The sequence below is a fragment of the Phaseolus vulgaris genome, chromosome 7 (assembly GCF_000499845.2).
Source record: "Phaseolus vulgaris cultivar G19833 chromosome 7, P. vulgaris v2.0, whole genome shotgun sequence".
Lineage (NCBI taxonomy): Eukaryota > Viridiplantae > Streptophyta > Magnoliopsida > Fabales > Fabaceae > Phaseolus > Phaseolus vulgaris.
This window is the reverse complement of record NC_023753.2, coordinates 29,827,095-29,854,760: the sequence shown is the minus strand read 5'-3', so window position 1 is coordinate 29,854,760 and position 27,666 is coordinate 29,827,095. Positions and strand designations below refer to the sequence as shown.

General features: G+C 30.9%; 2 protein-coding genes across 11 annotated transcripts; both read left to right on the top strand.

The window, feature by feature from the left end:
• Window positions 1–2,248: 2,248 nt before the first annotated feature.
• Window positions 2,249–12,345, top strand: LOC137829802 (probable aquaporin NIP7-1). Of its 10 annotated transcripts, none has more exons than XM_068636718.1 (9): window positions 2,363–2,584; window positions 2,811–2,921; window positions 3,643–3,792; window positions 10,086–10,212; window positions 10,711–10,935; window positions 11,056–11,250; window positions 11,331–11,392; window positions 11,725–11,945; window positions 12,064–12,345. In XM_068636718.1, exons 3-9 carry the CDS (start codon window positions 3,671–3,673, stop codon window positions 12,195–12,197), a joined length of 1,086 nt encoding a protein of 361 aa, XP_068492819.1. In that variant the 5' UTR covers window positions 2,363–2,584; window positions 2,811–2,921; window positions 3,643–3,670; the 3' UTR covers window positions 12,198–12,345. The 10 variants fall into 10 exon arrangements, with proteins under 10 accessions (XP_068492823.1, XP_068492826.1, XP_068492819.1 ...); XM_068636717.1 differs by having other exon boundaries at window positions 2,367–2,584; window positions 2,849–3,132; XM_068636721.1 differs by having other exon boundaries at window positions 2,367–2,584; window positions 2,849–3,132; window positions 10,015–10,212.
• Window positions 12,346–19,546: 7,201 nt separating this feature from the next.
• On the top strand, window positions 19,547–26,273 carry LOC137829383 (calmodulin calcium-dependent NAD kinase; the record flags this gene model as incomplete). The annotated part of the gene is made up of 8 exons (XM_068636187.1): window positions 19,547–19,742; window positions 19,889–20,112; window positions 20,455–20,516; window positions 20,878–21,096; window positions 21,235–21,361; window positions 25,130–25,449; window positions 25,555–25,699; window positions 25,998–26,273. Coding segments are annotated over 8 exons (1,533 nt in total), but the record flags the coding sequence as incomplete, so codon positions are not given.
• Between the last annotated feature and the right edge of the window lie 1,393 nt (window positions 26,274–27,666).

The window sequence follows — 27,666 nt, the reverse complement described above, 5'->3', positions numbered from 1 at the left end:
AAGCAAAGGAAAATAGAAGATTTAACATCTTGAAGTGATTGATGATACAGATTTCTATAGGTAGAAGGTCAATGTGATAACGTAAGCCGCCACACAGTAGGATAGTCTAAAACAAAGAGGAAAAATATATCCCTATAGGGTTTTTCAACCAGTTAAATTTCTCTTGGAGGAGTGTCTCAATTATTGTCCCCTCTGGCAGAATTTTAAAATCTGAGACCTTTTTCTGGTTGAAGAAACTTGAAAATGTGGAATGAAGAGACATTTTGACTCGCAGGTCATTTAAGGAATGATTTCTTTATAATTTTGCATATAAGTAATGATTTCATCCACCTTTTTCTGTTGGGCTTGTTTGGTGTTAGATTTATCTATTAGCTCTCGGAAGTTATATCAAGCAAACTTTATTCTGCCAGCATTTTCGGACATTTGCAGGCCCCCCAAAAGCTCATTTTGACTTAAAATACAGACAAAATTCAAGTGTTAATTAATATCTTCAGTAATTAATTACATGAACATCATAACAATATACACATTCTCTGTTTTTCTATATCCCTTGCATCATAATATCCACTAATGTATCTATACTTTATTTTTTTGAGTATGTGATCACAAGTTCGATTCTGAGATCTATAAACATGAAAGGATATTGAATTTAAGTGTTGTCTTAATTTAAAAAGTTCCCCAGTTAAAACTTTATCTATGTGTGTTTTTTTTCCTTCACATTATGGAGATTTCTGGGCCAGACATTGTTTTGATCGTATTAGAAAAACGTCCTTAGCATATTCAGTGACCTTTGTTTTGATAATGAACTTGATGGGGGAAAAATCCATCGGGGAGGCTCGTGTCCACAGGAATAAGGTGTACTAACTTCTCTTAGCTGGATCACACTTGTTTCCAACTTAGCCAAATTCTCTCTTATCTACAATTTCTCATTTGTATCTGTGATGTGTCCAAGGCTTCTCTACCTAAAAGTCTAAGTAAAAGTATTTTAAACATGCAAGTTTGGATTTATCTCAGTTTCATTTTAAATTTAAATCGCGTAAGGAGACATAAAAATGGAGATTGCTGAGTTTGAAGCTTGAACACTGGCTTCTATATACGAAAGGAACAGTCATGTGTGTAGTGTTTAACATTTGAAGAAAATATCCTGAATGAAAATTTGTAAATATGTCAGATTTGGACTGATCTCAGGTGACTGTTGACAGTAAAAATTTGAGGCCATTGTTTGAAAAACTAGTACAATATGTTTATGTCTACTTTATTGGAACTAGGAACTCCCTTTTTGTTTGCTTATGCATATTAACATTAATAATGATAGTATATAATATTATATAAACACACTAAATGTCGCATTTATGAATGATTATCTATTGCCACATATTGGTAGACTATTACATTCTAAGAAGGCACAATACTTGAGGGTCTGATGCAATGTCACAAAGTAGTTGAACAAAAGGCAACATTAATACAAATCTTTGCGACTTTTATGTTCCTCTTTTCTTTGGTACTAAATCTACTCTCTCTCTCTCATGTCTTTGTACATATATGCTTATATTATACCTTTAAACAACTTTTCTTGTTAAACTTGCTAGTCAAGTTTGGCATATTGCTGCAGTATGACGGATCCCCATCGAAGTGCATCACTATCTTCTCTTTACCCTAGTGGCAAGCAAAAGGGAAATCCTTTACTTGAGAGCGGAGTATAAACTCAAGGTCAAAACCTTCAAAAGAATCAAAACTGATCAGAATATCAAAACTTTGATTATAACACCAATAAGGGTATAATGTGCCTCCAATTTCAGTACTACTTTTGTTAGACTCAGGTAGCTAGCTAAGTAGGTGAAAAGGGAGTCGTTTACTTTAACTATGGTTTGATGGTCAAGTTTTTAGCCTAACATCAGACACAATTTTAATTAGGCTTCATTTGATAATGCAAATTCCAAAGTAGATTGATTAATCCCATGCAAGGACAGATGACATAAATCATAATCAAACAACGTTCTGACAAAATGTTAGCTTGTCAAACAAAAAAACCATATTTTATATGAATGAAGGATTCATGATGGAAACAGCTCTTATTATTAAACGAAAATCCTACGTGTGAAAAGCAAGTTAGGGGTAGTGTAGAAAGTGGACTCCAAATCATGTGAACAAAGAAAGAATCTCCTCAACGGCCAAATGAGAGAAGAAGAAACAAGAATCTGTTCTGAAACTTACGTATATAATAAGGACCCCATGAAAAAAATAATGCATGGCCATATCAAAAACTTTAGTCATCTTTCTCTTATCATATTCTCTTTTTTCTTCCCTACCTCTCACCCTTCCCCTGTCTGCCATATATACATAAAAAGTTGAGGGGAATGTCGTCTGGTTCGAGATCATTCATAAGAAGTCTCACACAAAACTCTTCTGAATGATTTCGGACCAGGCTTCATTCCCCTCAGCATCAGCATCCAAGCAGACACTATTTTCTTGCTTAGTACATACATAAACAAACTTCTTTTCCTTTTATCAATCTTCTCGTGATGTCGTGCTCTTGAGCAAGTTCTAAGGCAATTGAAGACCAAAGAATGATTGCATAAAACGGGTATGTAGTAGGACTAATTGGTTATTGTCTATGCTTTCAGGTGGTTATAACTCATAATTTCAAGTCCCTACACTTCATCTATAGCTTATTTTGTTCATATGAGTAGATGTGTTGGTTTGTTGATAAACTCCAGTTTGTTTGTTTGTTGTCTTTGGGTCCTAAGCAGCATAATAAGTTTTTTCTTGTTTGTGTTCTGTTGGGGAACAATCTCTTCATTATTCTCCAGAATCATATTATTTGTTCAGGACAAACTATTTTTACCAGGTGTTTAAGTTACCCTTCGCGATTCCAGAAAACTAAAACTACAGAATCAGAAAAGAAGTATGTGAGAAGAAAGGCAAGTGAATTTGATTTATTTAAAGCTCCTCAACTGATGTAATGAGAAGACTATCACTAGATTCCTCATAACTTTTTGTTGTTATTTCACAATAATCACATGGAAAAGCACACGCCACAAGACACAAGACAGGCTTTGTTGAGATCACAATCATGAATTGTTTCCAGCATAAAGCTTAATCTCACCAAGTTTCAATCTAATTCATCTTTAGGTAATACTGATATATTAAATATATTATTTGCCGAATGATTGGATGGAACACTGTTACTCATCCAATCATTTGCGTCTGAATCTCATTGAGAGTCTCCTTTTACAGTTGCACTCTAGTATGAGTACAGAGAAATGGTAGTCCAAGCTAAGAAATAACTAGCTGCAACTTAACTTTTTTTTTGGGGTAAACATTGTAAATATCCTCCACTAGAAACAATTTTATTCGAGTTGAGTAGGACAAATGTGAAGGATGAAGTTTTTTCTTTTTGAGTATTTTTACGTAGTTGAATATTTAGAAGGACACTGCGATTATTGGTTAAACTGAAATAATCCTACTGATTAAACTGAAACAATAATGTAACAATTGATCCATGTGTTCAGTAGTAAAGTATTTATAGTTTACAACCCATAAAAATGGCTGTCACAGAATATGTAACAGTTTTTATATAGCTAGTACTGTTGGTCTAGTAGTTCAGCCTGTGTGATTCAATCTTGACATCATCCTTTGCAGGGAAACTGCAGTTACAGGTTACAGGAACATGAAGATGGTAGAGTATGGATCGGGAAGTATCTCTTGTCCGTTCAATTGCACAAAAGGAGAAAAGAACAGTATAATTATTCTGGAGTGTTTCACCTGTGATGGAAAGAAAACCTCAAGCAGGTATATATACCTTTATGACTTTATAAATTTGTAAAGCTGGTTGAAAACTAGGTAAGAACAAACTCTAGATGAATATGACTCTAAAAATAATGAGCAGCCAAAGAATGTGGCACCCTTCATACAAAGAACAGATAAAAAAAGGTGGTTAAATAAAAATATTTGAAACTTTGCACTATATCTCAAAATTTAAGTAGTGTGTGTACCTATGTGTAATATGGTTAAAAACATGACCAAATATTATGTTTGCAAAAAATGCATTAATAATTATAACAGAATTAAATGACTTTAAAAAAATTCTTTTATCTGGTGCATTGAAAGAAGCAGACTGCAGACTTGAATCAAACATGTGAAAATTGACATTTTAACTAAAAATCATCAAACTGATCCTTAGAACTACATTCTGAGCAGAATAGTTCTTAAAATATTGTGCAATATTAGCATCATCAGAACATATTTCTTGACCCCACACGCTTGGTGTAATCAAATGCTTGTTACTTTCATCTGAGTCATCATTTTGATTTTGGTACAGATGAAATAAAAAGAACAGTTAGAGACAGCCTTAAAAAAGAGTTGGTAGGGTCATCCCAATTCCCAAAGCAGACTGCAGTGTTGGTTCATTCCATGATTGATTAATTACGGGGCAGAGGCTCCATAGAATCAGATTCCAGATCACTTACCTAAGCCACCAAGCAAGTTCCACCTAAAAGAGACTGCAGAAAGCACAGATAACAAACTACATGTTTCTTTGGCAGCTGCAAAGCTGGCATGCACATGCCACTGAACCACCAATTACACCACCAACACCATAACCTAAACCTGCCTTTTTTGGCTATTTCCCAACAACCAAACATTAACTTCCATTCTATTATCATAACTCAATAGAGCAGCTAACAGCAGACAAACCTCTCTTTCATGCTACAACTGCAAGATATATTATTACATGATCCAAGTTCATGTAATCCGACCAATCATTATGTGACACATTCTTTCTACAAACTACAAAATAAAATTACATGTCACATAAAGATTAGTCATCAGATTAAACAATTCTGGTCTATAAAATAATTTCTCTACAATTGCACTGTGGTCCAAGTGTAGCTCTCTGTAGTCCCTTGTTGTAGTCATGTAGGCTTTTATAAATTTTCTTATTCACATTTCTGCAAAGCTATTGCACCTCACTCAAAAGTCAAAACCTCATTGTTGCATTCCTCCCTAATATCTTTATCCATCATGTAATGACTCATGACAGAAAACCATCATGTGAAGTGTTAGTGTATAACAATTTTCTTTCAAAAGTTCAAACAAAAGTGCTCATCTCCACTACATTTTCAGAGTATACTTCAAAATTCACACTTTTAACAAATTCTCTAAACCACTCTCTGTTATTAGATAAAATTTATTGAAAAAAATACAAATTTAGTTTGTCCCACTTATTTATTTTCGACTTTGCTATTTTTTTTAGTTTTTAATAAAATGTTAAATAATATTGAATCATTTCTTAAAAGAGATATGTTTAAGAAAGTGTTAGTACTCCTCTTCTTACAAAATCTATAATATTGCACCAGATCTTTTTCAGGGGAGATTTTTTTTAAAAAAAATGTTAGATCTTCGACAAATTTTTATTTAATGATTCCTTAACCATGTTCTATTGACAATTTTTAGCAAGACCTGAAAACGAAATTAACAGCCAAACAATTCAAGTTTTCTTCTTTATTGTTGCAACGACCTAATTATTTTCTTTTCACTTTCCATCAGTTAATTTATCTATATGTATCTTAAAGTATCTAGTTCAATTAGTTGAGTAATTTTTTAAGTTGCCACTAATATTCTGAGGAAATTTTTGGTACATAAAAAACAGAGGAGACAATGGACCATGGTAGGGGAGACATGAACACAATAATTAGTCAACTATAAAAGGTTAGCAAAACATGCATCCTAAGACGTAGCAAGTGTTTTGCTGTAGGGATTCTGTGCACATTGATGTAGGAACATTAATGGACAATATGTTTTGTGATCAATTTATTTTTGATAAATAAAGCTTTTAGTTGGAGTAAATGAAAATAACAACTTTGAATCTAAAACTTTTTTTTTAAGTTCTTAACACCATATAATACATTACCTTATAAGACTAGTAAAATTGAATGTCATTTTAAGAATCCAATATAACTTATAGCTATTATATTATAGGTATTATTTTATTCCTCTATAGATAAGACTAATTCTTAATATATAAATAAAAATAAATCTTAATTTTTAAATTAGTTTTATAAAAATAAATCAAACTTAAATTTATTCTTTAATATGATATCAAAATTATTAAGAATATATTCTAATCAAGATTTAATATATGATATCATACACTATAAAAATTTTCGATAAAAAGATTTTAATTATCATATTAATTTTTAAATTCACACATTTGTGTTCTAATTAATAATACATTAGAAATAATAGGTTTTATTTTGAATCAGTCTTATAAATATGGATGTGATATTAAGAAATCTACAAGTATAAATTAATTCTATATATGCAAGTAAACACACCAGAAAATTGATAAATGATTTGATTTTTTTTAAATCTCTATCATCTTTGTCTTTGTGAAACTTTTGACATAATTGTTGATATGAAGTTGATGTTATTAGGAATTAAAAATAAAAATGATATTCTTAGAAATTAAAGACAAAATAATTATAAAAACTCAAAGTAAAGAGTGACACATATTTAAAAGAAATAATAACAGAAACTAAAAGTATAAAGTGAAATATTTACATGGAAAAATATTTAAATTAAACTAATTTAAAATAAAGACATAAATATTAATATATCTTTCCGTTACTATTTTTCTGTCTTTCTTTCCCTCCATTTTCAAAGCTTTATCTCTTTTAATTGGCTCAAAGTGTGACAATAGATAGTCCTAATTCTAAATTATCAAATTCGGCTACTTGAAATGCTATGAACAACAATTAAAATCAATCTCTTATTTTTTTTTTAATTCACTTTTTCTTATTAAAATGTTGGACAAAACTTAAAAAGAGTTTATGTTGTTTTTCAATCATATTATAATTTTATTTTGGTTATCAACATAATAACTTATTTCGACAAATATCAAAACTACCATTAAGGTGAAATTTCTTTTCTTTTTTTTTAAAAAACAAGACAAAACATTATCCATTATATTGCATTAAGTTTAGTCTAATATTGGAGTACCGTGTGTTACTTTTAAACCTGATGCTTTTTTCCCCTATGTTAAATGGGGTTGATTCAAACAAAATAATGGAGATTTGTGTTGGTGAACTTATTAACAAGAGGAACATCTCCTCACCCAAAATAACATGTTAAAATAGCAAGATTTTTTTGACTTAAATGCTTTGTGTTCAAATATGTTAAAATAGCAAGTTTTTTTATTTATTTATTTCTTATCCACACTCTTTGCGTTGAAAAGTGTTTTGAAATTATTTATAGTAACATTTGAGGTGTCTTTCATATCTTATTTAATGCTAATTAGAAATATTTTGTAACATGATTATATCTCATTCACTTGGATTTACTTTGTTTTTTCTTAAAGTTAAATTTTTTACAATGTTTAAGATGTTATGGATTGGTTCTAGTGAAACACTATATTTCACATGTTTTTCGTGATGTTTTACAACATAAAAGTATATTATCTCAACATTCTTATCCCTACATATGCATAAATCGACACTTAGATTTCTCTTAAATTTTGAGTTAAAGTTTTATAAAACAATTATTTCTTTTCTAGTCAATCATCTTCTTTCTCATGGTCTTGGGTTAGTAACTAAAATTTTAGTAATTACTTAAATATCAGTTTAGAAATTATTTATTAACAATACAAAATTATTTTAGATACTAATAATTTTTCTAGTATCTAAAATAATATTTAATTTATTTAATATAATGACAAATTATTTTTGGTTTATAAAATTAGTGTCTATCAAATTATTTTCTTGGAATGTTTATTATATTGAATCAGGTGAGTAACCTCAACTACTATTAACAATCTCTAGCAAGTGAGTCAATTCATGCAAATTCCTCGTCATCTTCATTTGGTTGTTTTCATCACATCATTCATTACCTTAAAGACACCTATAATTACACCTATAATTGAGGCCTATTGTTTCATGTTGGGCAATCTCTTAATGTGGTTAGTTATAATGATGAAAAATGAGCTAGTTGTCCTGATATATAGAAATCACTCACTAGTTGGTTCATGTTCTCTTGGTCCATTCTTCTTGCAAGAGTAAAAAGTAGTATTGTGTCTCTAAATTCTCAATTGAATCTAAGTATATAAAGTTATGTAAATGACTTGCTCTAATATAATTTGGCTTTGTGGTCTTTTGGCTTAGTTTAACTTCTGTGAAACCATTTTCACACCACTCTATGCTAACAGTGCAAGTTTCATTCAGATTGTTAAAAACTTGATTTCGATTAGCTCACTAAGCACATTGAGGTGAAATATCATTCTATGAGGGAAGCATTGCATGATTATGTTATATCTTTCACATATTACATCACAACTTCTTCTACTTGCAAATATCTTCACCAAGGCTAAGGCTAATCCTTGACCAAACAGATCAATTTGAGGGACATGTCAATAAGAATTTTGTGTTTAATATTTTTTATTAAATATTGATTATAATTTGTTTTTGTTTAAAATTAGAATTTTTTTGTATTTATTATATTATCTATATATAGAAATTAAAATAATAGTGTCATCATTATTATTATTCATTATCATTATTATTATTAATGTCCATAAATATATTACTATAACTTTATAGTTTTTCACATTTTCTTAGTTTTATATTCTTGAAATTCATATTTTCTTTGATTTTTCATCTTTCCGCATCTAGAAACAAAGAGACCCTTACGATGAAAAGTATATTAATGTTTTTTTCTAACATGTTACTTCTGTTTTTAATCCCTATATATTTTTCTTTGTTTTTATTTCTTGCAAACATATTATTTTCATTTTTTGTCCATGATAACTCGACATTTATTATAGTGATTCTTGATGACATCAACATGACAGCTAGATGAACTTATAGAAAAATAATTTTAGAATAAATAATAAAATACTTTTTAGAACTTATAGAAAAAAAAGTAAGTAAAAATAAATCATTACGATTACAATACTAAAATCATATGTAATTTTTAGAGATAATATGTAAAATAAATGAGTAGTTTTGAGTAATTTTTTTCATGTTAGTATGATTTAAAAAAAAATACATATTAATATTAATGGAAAGCAATATCGATTTATATAATCGTTATAAGAATACTATATGGTAGTGTTATAATTGGTAATTCAAATTACCATCTAAAATTTAATTATTTTACTACTTATTATTTACAAAGTCGTTTTTTTCCATGAACATGATTTACCAGTATCTTAAGACTTTATCTCAACTAATATGAATCAACCAAAAGTAAGTAAAATTCAATTAGAAATTATTTCTTTCAATGGTTGATATTGAATTTATTAATATTTTTTTTGACCATATAGAAAATTGTAATACATAAAAAATGGCATATACTCTGCCTAGTTTTGCAATTTCTTATGGCTACAACTTTCTTTTGACTTGCTTCAAACATGAACATGTAAATTTTTTTAGTATGATATGATCTACTTACAAAGAAAAAGACACAATTTTTACATCAAATTTAATAAGTGAGTTCGACAGCCAAACATGATAGTTCTTTGTTCGATGAAAAAGTTTCTTTTTCAAACATAATCATATCATGTATTCATGAAGAATGCGAATTCAAGAAAAAGGGATTGAAGAAACTGAGGTAGAATGATAAGAAACAAAACTTGGTAATATTAGACAGGAAGTGGTTGAGTGCTAGCTTTCAGTTTGGATTCTACATACTAAAGAATAAGCAAAAAGTAATAGTTTTAAATTCTACGTTGGAGCAGTTAATAAGCACAAACTGTTCTTCCTACGTCAATGCAAGCAACACATGAATCGTATGTTGATGCCCTTCTCAGAAAATCTTTTAGAAAGCTAAATATGTGTGAGCAACAAAAGGGTTCCAACCGTAGTTAAACTTACCCCACATTACTGCATCATGACAGTTCCATGGAATGCTAGAACTCAACTTTTTCTTGGCAACATGTTCTTTGCACTTACTCTACATATATATGAGGTCTCATCAAAGACTGTTACTGAAGTATTTTTGTTCCTCCAAGCTGTGTTCTAGACAAGTTTGATCATGACAGACATATTTGAAAACCATCCATCACCTGATTCTTCAAATTATGCATCAAGCAGTGGCTTCTCTGTGGACGATAAGGACATTGGATATAGAGCTGCAACATCAACACATACATATCTTTTGGACAACAAATCTGTCCTCCACTTTTTTTCCATCAAAATTGACCTGAATTATGCTCGCATGGTAAGAGTATTAAGAACCTATCTGATTATATTTAGGCATTGTTTAAGTAAATTTCTTCCTAAATCCTTACAGAAAAAACAAGAGAGTACAATGAATTAAGCTTATGAGAGAAAGTTAATTTATTTGTCTTCTGGTATATTTACAAAGAAGTTCATTGAAGCATAATTTTAGAACACAACCGTCCCTTGATTATTTTGTCAAGAGTTTTCTGATTGGATTTTAGAAAACATCTAAACAAAGCAAGCAATTCATAATTTACTGAACATCGCAAGGAGTGAATAGCATTGTATGGAATGTGAGGTAGCACTTTTGACTATTACTAATGAGAGAAGGGTAAGTGTTAATACTATCAACATGTTAGGTGAAAATCCTGTTGAAGCTGTAAAAGAATCTAAACATGATGATCAAAACAGAAACCAAATAGTGTGCCTATTATTTTGCCTAGAAACAAAGTATAAAGTTTTGTAAAATGAAAAGTACAATTTTTTTGCTGTGTAGGCAATGGCAGAGATGGTGGGTACTTTTATTTTGATGTTCTGTGTATGTGGAATCAGTGCAAGCACACAATTCCAAAAGGGTGCTGTGGGGCTTCCGGAATATGCAGCTACAGCAGGGTTAACAGTGGTGGTGATAATTTTCTCTATAGGGCCAATATCTTGTGCGCACGTTAACCCAGCTGTCACAATAGCCTTTGCAACAATGGGTCAATTTCCATGGTTCAAGGTGATAATAATAATAGAACAAGAGCTAGCATAGCATAGCAAGGCATAGATAGCCCTTGTTAAAATTTCTGGTGGTATAATTGATTAGTTTATGACTACGTACCATTATTTTGTTGAACAGGTTCCAGTTTACATAATAGCACAGATAGTAGGTTCTATGTCGGCAACATACATAGGTTGCCTTGTATACGGCATAAAATCAGATGCTATCATGACCATGCCACTCCAAGGGTGCACCTCTGCCTTCTGGGTGGAGCTTATTGCAACTTTCATCATCATGTTCCTTGTTGCAGCTTTGACATCTGAATCTCAATCAGTAAGGACTAAGCAACAAGGTTACATACCTAAGTTTCTTAAATATGCAACTACCTAATTAAAACTTGGAACACTGTGCAGGTGGGCCATTTATCTGGCTTTGTTGCTGGTATAGCAATTGGCCTTGCTGTGCTGATCACAGGGTACCTACTTTACATACTTTTTTTCTTTCAAAAGTGCTTGGTTAAATTAGTTTTGTTTGTTTTAACTTACTTTTAGATATTGCAAAATTAAGATGGTAATGTGATCAACAAGGACATGATATAAACTTATGTGATCCTTGTAGTTAGCTTCGATTCAAAGGATAACCTGGTTGTTAAACTTATTTAAGATAATTAACCTGGTTTCAAACAATGATTTGTGGTTGTTATGTAATGACATTTTTGCTCTTGTTGAGAAAACAATTATTTCTCTGTTACAAAACATGTTGTTAGTCTTATTTTGCAATATCAAAGTCATTGGTTATTTGTTGCAGGCCAGTCTCAGGTGGATCAATGAATCCTGCAAGATCATTAGGTCCAGCAATTCTCTCATGGAAGTTTAAGAACATATGGATATATATGGTGGCTCCCAGTGGTGGAGCAGTGGCAGGAGCGGCAATGTTTCGTTTCTTACGCCTTCGAGACCAACATTCTACTACTTTGTCCTCCCCAAACATCAGTGCTGCTGCTGGTCGTCCCATACCCTTTTGCTCAAGTTAGTGCACCAACATGAATCACTGCTTTTAGACCAAACTGCAGAATCAGTAGTAATCATTGCATATCAGATAGCTTTAGCAGCTGAATTCTTAGTTGTTCCTTTTTTTTTTCTCTAGGGAGAAGTGGGCCCATGATTTTGCTGGTAGAGAAAAATCGGAGTTTGTTCTCTGAAAGAGTAGAAATGTTCAGACAAAGATATGTCTTAGGAACAAAAATATCAGATGGTGTCTGTCGTAAATTGCCACTGTAGTTATGGGAAAGTTTGTGTGTGGTTACAAAATATTTGGTCCACACTGAGAATTGGTTTGAGGATAATGTATCTGTTTGGATTTTTTTTCTTGGCACATGGTTCGAATTCTCTTGAAATGTAACAGAGAAGAATAGTACTTTTTTTCGGATTTTTTTTTTCTAGTTCATTTTGCTAAAATTTAATCTCAACTATAACACTGTGGTGGCGAGAAGTTTTCTCACAGAAATAATTCAATTTTTTTTTTTCTTTAGAGACCTTGAACAGACATAATATAATTATTTTGTAATATAATTTATTCATAACTAAATTAGTATTACAAATATTCAAATCCTAAAGCACTTCATTACACAAATTAATATTAGTCGACTCATTTGTATTTGGTAGTATCTTGTTCATATAAAGAAATCTGGAAAAAATATCTTTTCTAGAATATAATTTCCTAATTTTTTTCCATAAATTTACGAAAAGATACTTTAGTGTTATAGATATTAGGATGTAAGAAGTCATATTAATTGTTCAAATTTAATTGTGATTTTTGGTTATTGGAATGTAAAATAATTATTTTAAATATTAATATATTTATCGATCTTACCTCATAGTTGACATAATCACCTTATAGATAGTTTATCTTTTAAAAAGTCACTAAACAATATAAAACACATAAATGCAATTTTTAGAATTAACAAAAAAATTATTAAATACTGAAAACAAAATTTACAATTTTTTATAAAGTTATTTAAACAATCTTACTCAAGTGTTCATAGATTACTTGATGACCATTTATTACTTACCAATTTCAATATTGAACAAAATCAAAACAGAAATAAAATTTATGAAAAGCTAAAAAAAATTAAAATCTAAACATTTATTAAAGACTAAAAATTATTTATTTTTATATTTATTAATAAACTAAAAATTATTTAATCATATATTTATAAGTTTCGTTGTGTTTATAAGTTGTCCAAATGAACTTTCTATTAGCACAAGCCATTATGTTGTATCTTACACAAAATTGTGTGTTAATTGTGGGAGATAAAAGCTTTTGTTTGATAACTATCTAATGTTGTCATTTTCTCGTAGTACTAGAGAGTTTTGACAAAAGATAAGTTCAAACATTATTTTTTTATGAACATGTTTGACATGAATTTTATTCAAATGTGCAAGCATGTCAACCAGGTGATGGTAATGTTTCATTAACAAAAATGTTTTATCTAAAACTCCAATGTCAAATGCTCCATTGTAAATTGAGAACCACTTTGGTATATAAGAGTTTTGTTACAGTAATATCCTTCGCCAAAAGTAGATTGACAATGAGTTTTGCATACCTAACCTAGTTATTGGACATTTGAAAATCAAAACAAAAGGATCATTCTATTAACATTTCCTAGTCTTTTGAGTATTATGTTAGTGTCACTCTATTTCTTATTTGAGATCCATCCACATAGAATATCCACAATTTCTTTTTAATAGCAATTCCTTGTCATAATTTGTTGATAAATTCAATTACGCCGTGTGCCTTTATTGACCCTCTTGGTTCATATTTGATGTTACATTCTAAAAATTCAACGGACCAAGTGATGATCTGACATACAAGGTCAATTTTGTTAGAACTTTGAAAATTGGGCAATGTTTCATTAATAAGGGGTCTTTGACCTAAAACTTCCATGTCAAATGCCCAACTATCAATTGGGAACCACTTCAACATATAAGAGTTTTGTTACGTTGATCATCCTTCATCAAAATTAAGTCAACAATGAATTCTTCATACTCAACTTGATTATTGGACATTTGGAATTAAAATATAAGGATTGTTCGACTAACAAATTCCCTAGTCCTTCGAGTATTATGTTGGTGTCACTCTCTTTCTCATTTGTTGATCCATCCACATGGAGCATTCACAATTTCATTTCAAATAGCCATTTTTTTTCCATAACTTGTTGATAAACTCAATTAGGCATTGTGTCTTTATTGCTCCTTTTGATTCATATTTTTATGCTAAATTTCAAAATTCAACGGATCAAGTTATGATCTAACCTATAAGGTTAATTTTTGTAGAACTCTAGAAGTTGGGTAATGTTTCATTAATAAGGCATCTCTAACCTAAAACTCCATGTCAAATTTCTAACTATCAATTAAAAACCACTCCGACATAGTTTGAAGTCATGTGATATAGTGGATTTTGCGAATAAATTCTCATCCAACATGTTCCTCTTACAAATTTGTTGGTGTTATTTCTTCTCCAAACTTTCTTTTCCTATAAGACATTAATTTCACTTCTTTGTGTACTGAAAGTGTGACATATGGCACTAGGATTTATATCTGACATGATACATTCATCCATGAAAAAATGTTCTAATTGTTAAGTAATACTTCGGTAAGAGGTATTTGTCACTATCAAACAACAAGGTGTCGAGTTGGTGTTTTGGCCTATTGCTCCTAATTGTAGATGGGTAGCTTTTTCTCGGTATACCACATTTATATTATTGTCTATACTAAATATAAGTTTATCATTATGAAAATTTTAGTGTCACTCGTCCCTTGTGGACACTATAAAGCTTCTAATGATGATGTTGTAATTCTTAAAGTAGTTGAAGAACATTTCCTTGCTATTTATTTTTATCAACATACACAATTATTATGTTATCTCCTATCGAAGGGAACTTCATGGCAATGAGCGGAATGAAGACTATTGCCCCATGGACATTTAGTGCAAGTTTTATCAAGTAATATTATGTAGAATGTGTTTACATTGACGATGAGATATCGAATTTTGATCATACAATATTTTGTGCTTCCCACACTAAATTTCATGTACAAATCAATTTATTCATGGGTGTCATACGATTATACATTCCTTTTTGACTACTTATCCTAGTTTCTTATCATCATACGATTGTATATCACTTTTCAACAATTCTAAGCACTTGAAAATCTCCAAAAGATTATGTCTACCAAATTTCCTTATTTAATTATTGTTTTGTGATTGCGGAGTTTGTGATATGACCATAGGATTGTCCTACTAAGGATCTATTGCCTTGAAGTTAACATTAATGAATGTTATTGGGGCTTCCTCTTTGGTTTGAACAATGGTATTAACAAATTGTGTGACAATTAGCTATAAGGGTGTCAAAATAATTTACAGAGAAAATGGACAACCTCGTGAACCAACTCAGTGTTGTTTCTTTAAGGAAGGTTGTAAACACTAGAGAAGATGGTGTCATAAATGGTGTACAAGATGACTTGTTGTCAAATGGTGCCCATCTTTCTCTACATCATAATGTTCTCTTGTCAAAGGGTGCATATATTTTTAGTGTTCCATTTCTTGAGACTTGTTGGAGATCTCACATTAAATAGACAAAAGATCAATTTATAGTATATAACTGGAAGTAATCCTTATCTTACAAGTTGATGTTGTGAGGATGAGTTTAAACTCACCTCCTAGTAAGATATTAGAGTTTATACTAACGATGTTTGTTGAATCTATCATGTCACCTGCTGTTAGACCATCCATAAATATCTAGTTATATGTATTGAAAACCTCATATCAGTAGAGATAAAACCAATTTATAGTATATAGATAGAGAAAATCATCCCCTTACAAGTTATTTTGTCATAATTTTTTTGTAAAAACCCATGTTGTCTTGAACAATCTTACTTGATCCTGTGATAGATGTCAAACGATCTTATAAAGAACCATATGACACCAGTACAATTTTAAGTGTACTCCTTATTAAAAAGAAGTCCGTTTTACTAACTATTAAGTTTCCTTATTTTACATTAAGATTATAATCTTATAAAAATTTGACCCACAAGAGAAAGTGTCGAGGAAAATACTTTCATACTCAAATTAAATTAATTAGATGTAAAATAACAAATACATAATTGTTAAACAATACATACATGAGATCTTCATATAGTTTTTAGCTATATGCAGTTTGGTTTTATATTCAAGGCAACCTTATCTATGTATGTTTAGCATAAAGAAATTCTAGGTGGTCACGTGATCATTTGATGTAGAAGTACAAATCTTTTCATCATTAAAGAATAAGATTGCTTAAATTACAAGAGTTTGAGTTTGCTCCATTGACATGGATGTCCATTTTCTTTTAAGAAAGTCGTTTTTTTTTTCTTTTTTTTTAAAACACTTCGAAACTTATTCTAAAATATACAAATTGAAATGTGATGGTAAGGAAATATTTAGAACATATATTAAAAATAAAATAAATTCATTAACAATTAGATTAAGTTCCAAAAAAAACCTAATCTCGGGTAATTGACAAATTGATTTGATTTTTTTTGGGCAATATGTATTTATTTTCCATTATCTCAAAAAAAAACCTTTATTGGAAAGCATCTCTTATTTTACCATGGCAATTACTTTATCTACCCAATAAATTTAAACCTGCACCATATTAAGTAAAATGACCAAAAAAATTTCTTTAGTTTTTTTAAATAGAGTGACGGTGTAAATTTGAGTTTTCAGAATACATCTACAAATTTGAATTTCTAGAACACTTTTCTAGATTAAACTTCTAGAATAACTTTCCAGACTTTTCAAAATATATTTTCATATTTTTTATTTAAAATTCTTTTTTCAATATATATTTTTGGATGTTGTTTTCCATATTCTTGATGTCCTCCAATCGCAAATTGACAAACGAGTGTCTTACTTGTTTGGATCAAGTAATTTGAAAGAGAGGACACAGACGGAGAACGAGTGGAGATAATTTAAAAATTAGAATAAAAAAAGATTATACATTGTTAGAGACCCAACATCGACTAGAGATGAAGATATTTCATTATATATAAGGGAGTGCAAACCTCATCTCAAGAGTCGGTTTTATGGGGTTTAGTTAGACTTAAAGACCACTTTCTAATATAGAATCAGAGTCTATACTAGTGAGTGTTTGTGTTAGACCTATCCTTTATTAGATGATCAACGGGTGTGGTCATGTAGACTAAGAACAATTTACTGCAATATCCTTATTTTTTAAACTGCATGTGATACCGAGCCTTTGAGACACTACATACAAAGAAAACATTGATTTTGTAAGACATAAACATTGATTTTGTAAGACATTATACTCAAGGGAGAATTGATTTTAGCTTTTTTGTTGGTCATGAAAAATGGTTCTCATGGTGATTGTATAGAAGCCATAATCAATTTAATTTTATGTTTATCGGTGCATTTAAAATTGATTCTCATGTTACAAAGAAGTCTAATCGATTCTCTTCTTTTATGGATGTTGGAATCGTGGAATCGATCATAATTGATATTTGAAGACATAATTGATTTTATGCTTCTACATGGTGAAAATCAATAATTTTGTAATTGGTTGTATAGGATGAAAATCAATTTTATATGTTAAAGACAAAAACATGATCATCACATATTCCAAAGTCAGTTAATACATAATATAAAAATAATATTTTAATTATAATATTTAAAATTTATATTTATTTAAAATTTTGAATATTTTAAAAATTTTATATATTTCATATTTTTATTTAAATAGGACACTAAATATTTAGATTTAATATTTATTTAAAATTTTGAATATTTTAAAAATATTATATATTATATTTTTATTTAAATAAGACATTAAATATTTAAGCTTTGTATTTATTTAAAATTTTGAATATTCTAAAAATTATATATTTTTATTTTTATTAACATTAAATATTTAGAAATTGTATCTATTTAAAATTTTGAATATTTTATAAATTTTATATATTTCTTGATTTAAGTAAGACGTTAAATATTTAAGATTTATATTTATTTAAAATTTTAAAAAAATTATTTATTTCATATTTGTATTTAAATAGAAGATTATATATTTATAATTTTTATCTATTTAAAATTTTAAATATTTTATGAATTTTATATATTTATTTTTTTTATATAAATAGAATATTAAATATTTAAAATTTTTATTTATTTGGAATTTTAAATATAATTTTTTAAATTTTTATATATTTCATAACTTTATTTAAATAATACATTAAATATTTAAAATTTTATATTTATTTAAAATTTAAAATTATTTATTTTTATGTAACAATATTTAATTTTTACATGTATATAATTCTAATTGTGTTACGTAACTCATATTTTTCAAAAAATAATTTACAAAAATTTAATTAATTAAAATCTACAAAAATAAATATTATAATTTACTATTTAAATATTTTTTAATAACAATGATAAATTTGTAAATTTATATTTTATATCTTTAAAATAATTTCAAAATTTCTTCTCTATCAACATATTATTCACAAACTTCAGTAAATTATCCTCACAAAATCATTCTAACATCCCTAAATCCAAACAATCTCAACATCTTCTCAAATCCTCACATATTCACATATCCCTTCTCCACGAATACACTCCTCAATCCAAATACAACCATAGATTTTTTAATTTTATTCCAAAATTTTATTTTCAGAACTTAGAAAGCTTTGTTCCATATTTCTTTTTGGGAACGTATTTTTCAATTCTAGAATTTTGGAAATTTATTGGGTGAAAACTCAAGATCATTGGTTGCATGAATTGTGTAGTATCTTTCTCTTGGACATTATTTAAAACCCTTATAACTGAATCAATAATTTTTTTTAATTAAGATACCATTATAAATCTCTTTCTATCTACGCTATAAATACTTATTTCCCCTCTTTAGGATCTAATTCTCTAAAATGAGTAATTTACTTTTTAAAGAAAAAATAATAATCTGCAATCTTTAATAAAAAAAAGTTTATTTTCCATGAATATATTAAAGTATCAACATTTAGTTTTCTAGAATAAGGGTGGAGCAATATTTAACAAGAAAATCAACATATAAATATTCTACTATATTAATTATACAAAATCGTGTAATGTTGGTTGTTGATGTTCTTAAGTTGAGAAGTTTTTTACTTTATAATTCCTGTAATTGAATCTTCATTTTGCCATGTCTATATAACTAAATTAATTTATCTTTTCTTAATTTAGGAGACTGAAATTACATCACTTAGTAAAAAAGAATTGCAATAATGACGATGCCATTGCCATGCAAAGCCACGTGTGAAGACAATAACTCCTTCAACGCAATACCAATAAAATCAAATTCTTCGGAAATCAAAATAGCAGCGATCCAGACACACTAATTCACAATCTCTTACAACTCCGGTGGTGCATGCATGCTCTCTTTCTTGTACTTCTCACCGACATGCACAGAGGTACGTAAAAAACTCCCACAACACAACTACCATGCATGCATGTATGCACGCATGCATGAATGAATGAATGAGATTATCGTATTTGGTTCTTTTATTGATATTAACAAACGTGCAAAGTGAATTGAAACTCGTACCTCAATCTTGTTAATTCAGAGTATAATGGAAAGCCCACCTTCACAGAGATCGTGGTGGCTTCCTCCATTGGGTTGATATTTGCTGCAGCAATGCATTATCGAGTTAAGAAAATGAGAGATCGAAAGATCATTCCACGACTCAGAATATCAAAGGCAAACCACACCCCAAAGCTTGAAAAATTCCCTCATTACGTAGGTAATAATAATGTATGTCCAATATTTTTCATCAGTTACACATGCAGATAAAATTATGGATCCATAAACATTTATATATATTATATAGTCACATACCATGATGTTAATCATACTTGTACGTGAGATTCTGCTATTGAATTGGTGCAGCTAGGCAAATGGGGTTCAAAGATAGGAGATGCTGTCCTCATCTTTGTAAATTGGCTGCTGAATACATAAGGAAATCTGAGGGATGTGAAGATGATCTCTACGCCTTCTTTGAGAATGAACCAGATGCTGATTCGCTTTTTGTGAAGCTTGTGGAGGAGTTTGAGAGATGCATTCTCAGCTACTTTGCATTCCATTGGAGATTTGGTGATGCTTTGATAAGTCAGGTATCTACATTTTATGTGAACCTATAAACAAGCGTCAGAATCATTTATATCGGTTTATAAAATCTTTTTTAAGTTGCTCAATTTTTGTCTTGTCCCTACACGTTATAAAGATGACGATTTCATGTTTATGTTGTAAAAATTGGTGGAAGGAGTCTTCACCCCAACCCACTCGTGCCAGCCTGTGTAATGTGGCAATTAGTGTAAAATCAGTGTTTCTAAAACGCAGTAACTAAGACTAATTTTAATAAATAAAAATTGAGGATCCAGAAACATATTTACACATGAAATTGAAGATATATTATTAGGTAAAAAAACTGTTTTTGTTGCTGTTTGGAATTGCAGGTGTTTAGCTCTGAAATTGAACCAAGAGCAAAGCTCAGGCGCATAGTTATGGCGGCAACTAGGTATATATTACTACTATTATCTGAGAATACTTATTGAACCATCTTTGAAATCGATGTGATGATCATGTTGTGATGCAGGATATGAATATCTATATTATTAAAGGGATAAAAGATTTTACCATTTCAGTTGCCCCTAGAAATCAATATCAAAACATAATAAGGAAAGAAATTATGATGGAGCTTTCTTTCTTCTCCCATTCCTTTTTGAAGTAGCAACAAATGAAAAAAGAATAGTGTTTATGAATAAACCATCTTCTGTAACTAGTGAGTGGTGTCAGTTTTCAAGGTGCATCCCTGTTGGTTTGAGACAGAATGAACATGTCACATTTCCTTTTTAACCTAAATAGTATCCTGTGCACAGGGAACAAAGGATCGACAGAGTGACCAAGAATCTGAAGGTGGCTAGAGTTTTCAACACATTAGTGGAAGAAATGAAAGCAATGGGACTGACAAATGATGACTCCCAATGCACAGAGGTGATGGCCCCAGTGGCTCACAGTGATAGGAGCCCAGTGCTTCTTTTCATGGGTGGTGGCATGGGAGCTGGCAAGAGCACTGTGCTCAAGGACATTCTCAAAGAGTAAGAGAAGTCATTTTCTCGGCACAAAAAACGAATAATTAAGCTTTTCAATAATATAATCTGTCTTACGATGTAAAATACTCAAACCATCAAAACAAAGTACAAGAACCTAATTCTGTTTTCATGAAATTCAAACAGACCTTTCTGGGCAGGAGCAGCAGGCAATGCTGTCATCATTGAGGCCGATGCCTTCAAAGAATCAGATGTCATCTATAAGGCCCTCAGTGCAAGAGGGCATCAGGACATGATTCGAACAGCTGAACTGGTGACATGATTGGGACTCTTCTCTGTTTATTTCCCTGTATTCTGTTCTCTGCATATATATAGACACACATATCACTGTAGGATTACAGGAATCGTGTGTATCTGAGCATACACACTAATCCATTTATAATATATGAACATGATGATTAAGGTAACAAAATAAAATAAAATCCCCACATATCTTATAAATTTATCTTATATCCCTATTTACATTCTGCCTAATCATATCATATCTTCGCATTCAGTCGTACCATAAAAGGAGTGTCGCAAAAGACAAACGAGGTGAGAGCCAACAAAAGCAGTAAATCCTAGGGATTGATCCATGTAAACCTCTACATGTAACTCACAATGTAGGACTATAATTTTAATATCTAATTAGCAACCATGGCGAAAAATAGATGAACAATAGTAATCTTGGCCACAGGAGAAAATAGTGCCCCATAATCAAGACCAAAGATCTGAGTATAGCCTTTAGCAACCAAACGACCTACCTTTGAATCGATCAATATTCCCATCCAGTCCAACCTTCACCGTATACATCCAATACAACCAAAAGTGCCCCATAATCAAGACCAAAAATATCTAAGTATAGCCTTTAGCCACCAAACCAGCGTTGAACCGATCAATCCACTCCAACCTTCTTTATAAATACCCATTGAAAATCAAAAGTAGCCTTCTCTGGAAGTAATTGGACTAGCTCCCATGTGCCACTAGCATGTAAAGAAGCCATCTCATCTAACACACCAACAGGGATCAGCCATAGTTTCACTTGTAGACTTAGGAACAGACACAAAATCAAAAGAAGATATTACAGAAAAATAGAAAGGAGATAAGAGGTGATATAAATTAGTACAAGCATATTCAACATTAGGATTACAAGTGTGAATACCTTTTCGCTGGGCAATTGGAAGCTCTTCGGCAGATGTGGTTAGAGGGTCGTTTGGAGCAACATATGGTGTTAGGAAATCAGTAGTTGCAAGCATTGGTGGATGTTGCGACCATTGCTGATAGACAATCGGTGAAGGTGTATTAGTGATGATAGTCGAAGCTAGAATAACAGGTTGGGCAACCAGAGGAGTATTATTTATAATGATCGAGTTAGAACATCTGGTTGAGCAACCAAAGGAGCATTATTGACAACAGTATCCGTGAATAATGAAATAGATTCAAAGAAAGTAACATCAACAAAAAGTTTATCTTTACCTAGAATAAGTTTATGAAAATGAAAGGTAAAACCAGAGACATGGAGAGTTAGAGTAAGTGATTCCCGTTGTGGGGACAAAATAGAGTATAGTGTCTGATTATTGAAGATGGTGATATGAACGATCGTGTGTAGAAGCGTCTAGGTCCTCTCGTAAGAGATTTCGAAGAACGATTAGGCTTTGGACAAAGGGAACCTTTAGGTGGCTTCCGATTATACCAAGAACAAGAACAATGATAGAGAATTGAGAAAAGGAAACAAACTGCATATATTATTCATATATCAAATAATAGTTCAATACTCTATTTATAGAGTACTAAATATCATAAAATCCCAATAAAATCCTAATAAAATCTTAATAAAATCTTAACTAATTAAATAAATGATGAAATCCTAATAAAATCCTAATAAAATAAATAAATGATAAAATCCTAACTAATTAAATCTTAACAACCCAATAATAATATTAATCAAATCCCAAAACTTTAGCATATAACAGATGGTCGGTATGTGATTGATCAAGTAACATGTACTAAGAAGTGCAACACCCCAAAAGTGAAAGCAACATAATAAGGAGACGAACGGTGTGAGTTGTTTCAACCAGTTGGCGGTTTCTGTGTTCAACAACACCATTGTTTGTGATGGAGAACAAGTTTGATGAAGAAAGCCCTGGATTTCAGAATCAATTGGAATTAGGAAAAGATATATTCTTGTGCATTATCTCTAAATTGAGTATTAATTTCATGTGAAAAGCTTAAAAAAAATAGAAAAAACATTAAAATAATTTTTCATTAGGAAGGTCCAAGAGCGTTGACAAAAGTCATCAATAAATGTGACAATACCTTTTGAACCTACTTGACTAAACCCCAAATATTGAACTAAACTAGAACACAAGATGATGCAGCACATTCATTAACTCGAGGACTATATGAATGACATCATATTTTCCTAATTGACATGACTCACATTGAAGGAAGATTAGGAACTAAAAAACACAACTTTTCCAAACTGTGATGACCAAGCCATTGATGGTCAAGGTCTGACACAGGCAGTCAATGGTCAAAGATGGTATAATCCCCTAGACTCATATCCTACTCTAATCATCTTTCTAGTAATTCAATTTTGAACTAGAAGAAAATTATTGACAAACAAGCCAGAGAAACTGATGGAGTGAGTGAGTTTGCTAATGGAAATTAAATAGAATGAGCAACCAGGAACAAATGTGATAGAATTTAAAGTAAAATTAGGGAGTGAGTGAGTTTAACCAATGCCACAAACTTTAATTTGAGAGCCATTTGCAAAAGCAACAAAAGGCAAAGACTCTAATGAAGATAATTGAAATCAGATCGGAAGCATCAGAGTCAAGTATCCAAAGTCCAAGAGAGGAGGGCTAAGAGACAAAGGCTACGCGATTACCAGATTGAGCCACAACAGTAACAAGAGATAAGCGATGCAAATTGTCGAGCTGCTTGAAATTGAAGAAACCAGTGATAGTCATCGGTAGAGGTAACGAAATTTTTAAAAGGGGTAGGTTTGCTGATTGATTGGTCCTAAGATTTAGTGTGACACTCAACTTTAATAAGCCATAGATTTTACAATAATGGCAACGACAACTCTTGTTTGCACGACCACCGCTATTACCACCCTACTAGATGAGTGCGAGACAAAGGTGGAGGACTGGCCAAAAACATGTGTGGTACAGAGTCGCAATAACTATTCACTAACTATATCATACGTAGGAATATTGGGTGTCGAAAGAATCAAGCTCGGGTGTCAAATCAGCATGAGCAAGAACCATTAAGTATTGGTTACACTACCACTGAAAGGTCCTTGTATTAGGAGGGAGAGGCATCAAATGATCAAGCTTACCAAGATACGTCTACTTATCCATATTCTCAAGTTTTATGGCCATCAAAGTGAACACACTGTAGAACATCATTAGAGTTTACTTTCTTGGCTTTGTTTTAAATAGCACAACATGTGTTAAATGACGGTTGAAGGTTGGGCACAATAGAGAACCAAACTACAATGCCCATCAAGGCATCAATTTGTTGGCAACGGGCAGAGCCCTTCGCTGGAATGTGTGCTACCATTGTGGTCAGATGGTTATCACGGTCGTGGCCTTTAAATATTGTTTGATAGCAGCAGCCCACATCTTGTAGTTGGCTGACCGATAAGTTTTTCATACGAGATAACAGGTATAGTGGTGAAAGTCACAATGGAGGTAGTATCGACAGAGAAGCATCATCAACAAGAGAAGCCATAAGAGACATTTCCAAACAGCATGAGTGGCCAAATAACAAGCAATGCCAACCATGGACAACATGAGTTTATTCCATAATTTAAACTGTATGGTTATTGAAATGAGTTATAAAAGATTTTATTTTGGTAAAATTTACTATGAAACTTGTTTAAAAATAAGCTAAAATGAACTTACAGAAAAATTAATCACTTTCAAAGGTCCAAATAATTTCTGAATAAGCTCTTCATGCCATTCCCTTTATGAGAGTCATTTAACTGTTGTTAGGTGCTTTTGTCATAGCATGATAAAGTCATTTTTGCAAGCAGGTACACCAATCATCTACCGACGCAGCCTCATCCCTCCTGGTGACAGCACTAAATGAGGGGCGTGATGTAATAATGGACGGTACACTTTCCTGGTTACCATTTGTTGTGCAAACAATAACAATGGCTAGAAATGTCCACCGCCGCCGCTACCGCATGGGACCTGGCTACAAGATGAATGGCGATGGAACTGTAACTGAAAACTACTGGCAGCGAATTGAGGAAGAGCAAGAACGAGTTGAAGGCAAAAGGAGAAAACCATACAGGATAGAGCTGGTTGGAGTAATATGTGATGCCTACCTTGCTGTCATTAGAGGCATAAGGTAGATTCATCACTAATCTTTGTATTAATGTGACAAATGACCAGACATAATTCTCCCAGTGGAAATGTATTCTGCTAACATTGAACAAATTTGAATGCCAACCAGGAGAGCTATCATGTGTAGAAGAGCAGTGAGAGTGAAGTCACAATTGACATCGCACAAGAGATTTGCTGATGCATTTCTGACTTATTGTCAGCTAGTTGACAATGCTAGGCTATATAGTACAAATTCTTTGGAAGGTCCACCTAAGGTACACATATTTCAAATTTCTTATTCTTGCTCTGGTGATAAAGACCTGCAATTTAAGAAGGGGTAAATTTGAACGTGTTAAAGGACAGATGCGAGTGATAATAATAAATTTGTATCCCACCATTTTCTCTTTTAAATGTACCATAATGAATGAAATTTGTTGCAAGTTGCAAGATATACTGTGAATGCTGTCTCTAGATATTTCCATTACTAATCATTTACTATTGTCATTGCTATGACGGGGCTTATTTGGTCCCTACATTCAGTATCACTACTGACCAGATAAATATGTTGTAAAGTTGATAGGATGGAAAGATAGAGACAAGACATTGCTTGTTGATCCAGATGAAATAGATTGTTTGAAGAGGGTTGCTACCTTGAACGACTCTGCCAACAACATCTATGAACTTTACAAGCACCCCAACCCAACTTGTGAAGCTGGATCCATATGGAAAGACATTGTACTATCTCCTTCAAGGTTGAACGTCCAAAAAGAGCTGAAGTATTCAATCCAAAAGATTGAGAGATTAAGAACATAGGTCTTTATGAAGCATTAATGAAACTTTTCCACCTTTACCTTTTAAGATAAGGTTCATAACATAGAAACCATATCTACATTACAAAAGTAAAGCATAAGATAAGCTCAATCTGCTTACATAGCTTATTGAAATTTATGACCGAGGAAAATTTTGTTTGTTGTGCCGACATATGAACTGAGTGTACAAAAAGAACAGCAAATAGTAAAATCTTGAAATAGATTTTTTAAAATTTTTTTAGGTCAGTCATCGAATTGAACGACTACCACCTACCAAAGACAGCTACTTGGTTTCAAAATTGATTAGGCGAGTTATCAAGTTTGACGACTACCATTTACCTAATTTTACACAAAAATAAATGGTTTTTATTTGTGAACTGCGAACTTAAATATGTTTTTTTCTATACAATCAGATTCTGAACTTTCCTTGACGTACCGTATAATTGACCACTTTCCGAAAGATGAAAGATAAATGAAGACAAAATATAATAACTACTAACACCAATGACCAGTGACAAATGTCAACAATATTAAAAACTAGAGTTAAATCCTGATGAGTATATTATCCAAAACTCGTCCCAATTTTACTAACAATTTCCATATTGAATTTATACATTATAAATATTTTTATTTTTTATTTTGTAACTTATTTCTAGACACGTTTACTCATTTATTCTGTCTTTTCCAAAATATAATTGATACTCTAATTTAAAATTTACGCAATTATAATTTCTTTCTTGATATATTGAAAAAAATATATATCCTTTTGACATTGATTTTTTTTATATAATCATATTTATTTTGTTGTGATTTTTATTTATTTTTTGTAAAAAAAATATTAATAAATATTTGAAAGAGAAAGGGGCAAGTACATGGAAATAGGAAAAAGACAAAAATTTCATACTCATTGGGTAGAGAATGAATATGAATTTTTATTTAGACAATAGCGATCAGAAAGTAAAACCTAAACCTATTCCACTCTGTCCTATTACCCCACCCCGCCATATTTTCATCCCTGCCCTCGAGGTTGTAATTTTTGTTGTGTTTGGATTAAGGAAGAAATTTGTAAAGAAGAAAAATAATAGATTTGTGATGATTAGAGAAGATGTGTCAGATAGTTTGGATTGAGGAAGGATAAAGTGAATTTATGAAAATGGTTTATTGAAATTTGAGAGTTGGGAAAGAATTTAAAATAATTTTAAATGTATAAAATATAAGTTTACAAATTTATCATTGTTTTTAAAATATATTTGAAGAATGAATTATAATATACTCTTTTTGTGTAGATTTTAATTAATTAAATTTTTCTAATATATAATATTCATAATTGCATTTTTAATAGAAAAATATTATAGAAATATTTTTGTGAATTGAAATAAATTTATTAAAGATATTAAAATCTATGATAATAATATTTATTATTATATATATTT

Bases quoted from the DNA above. Each gene is read 5' to 3' on its own strand.
- LOC137829802 (XM_068636716.1), top strand. From the start codon at position 3,671: ATGAAGATGGTAGAGTATGGATCGGGAAGTATCTCTTGTCCGTTCAAT. The intron at 10,213-10,710 runs GTAAGAGTATTA...TTTGCTGTGTAG, and splicing joins ACCTGAATTATGCTCGCATG to GCAATGGCAGAGATGGTGGG. The intron at 11,393-11,724 runs GTACCTACTTTA...TATTTGTTGCAG, and splicing joins CTTGCTGTGCTGATCACAGG to GCCAGTCTCAGGTGGATCAA.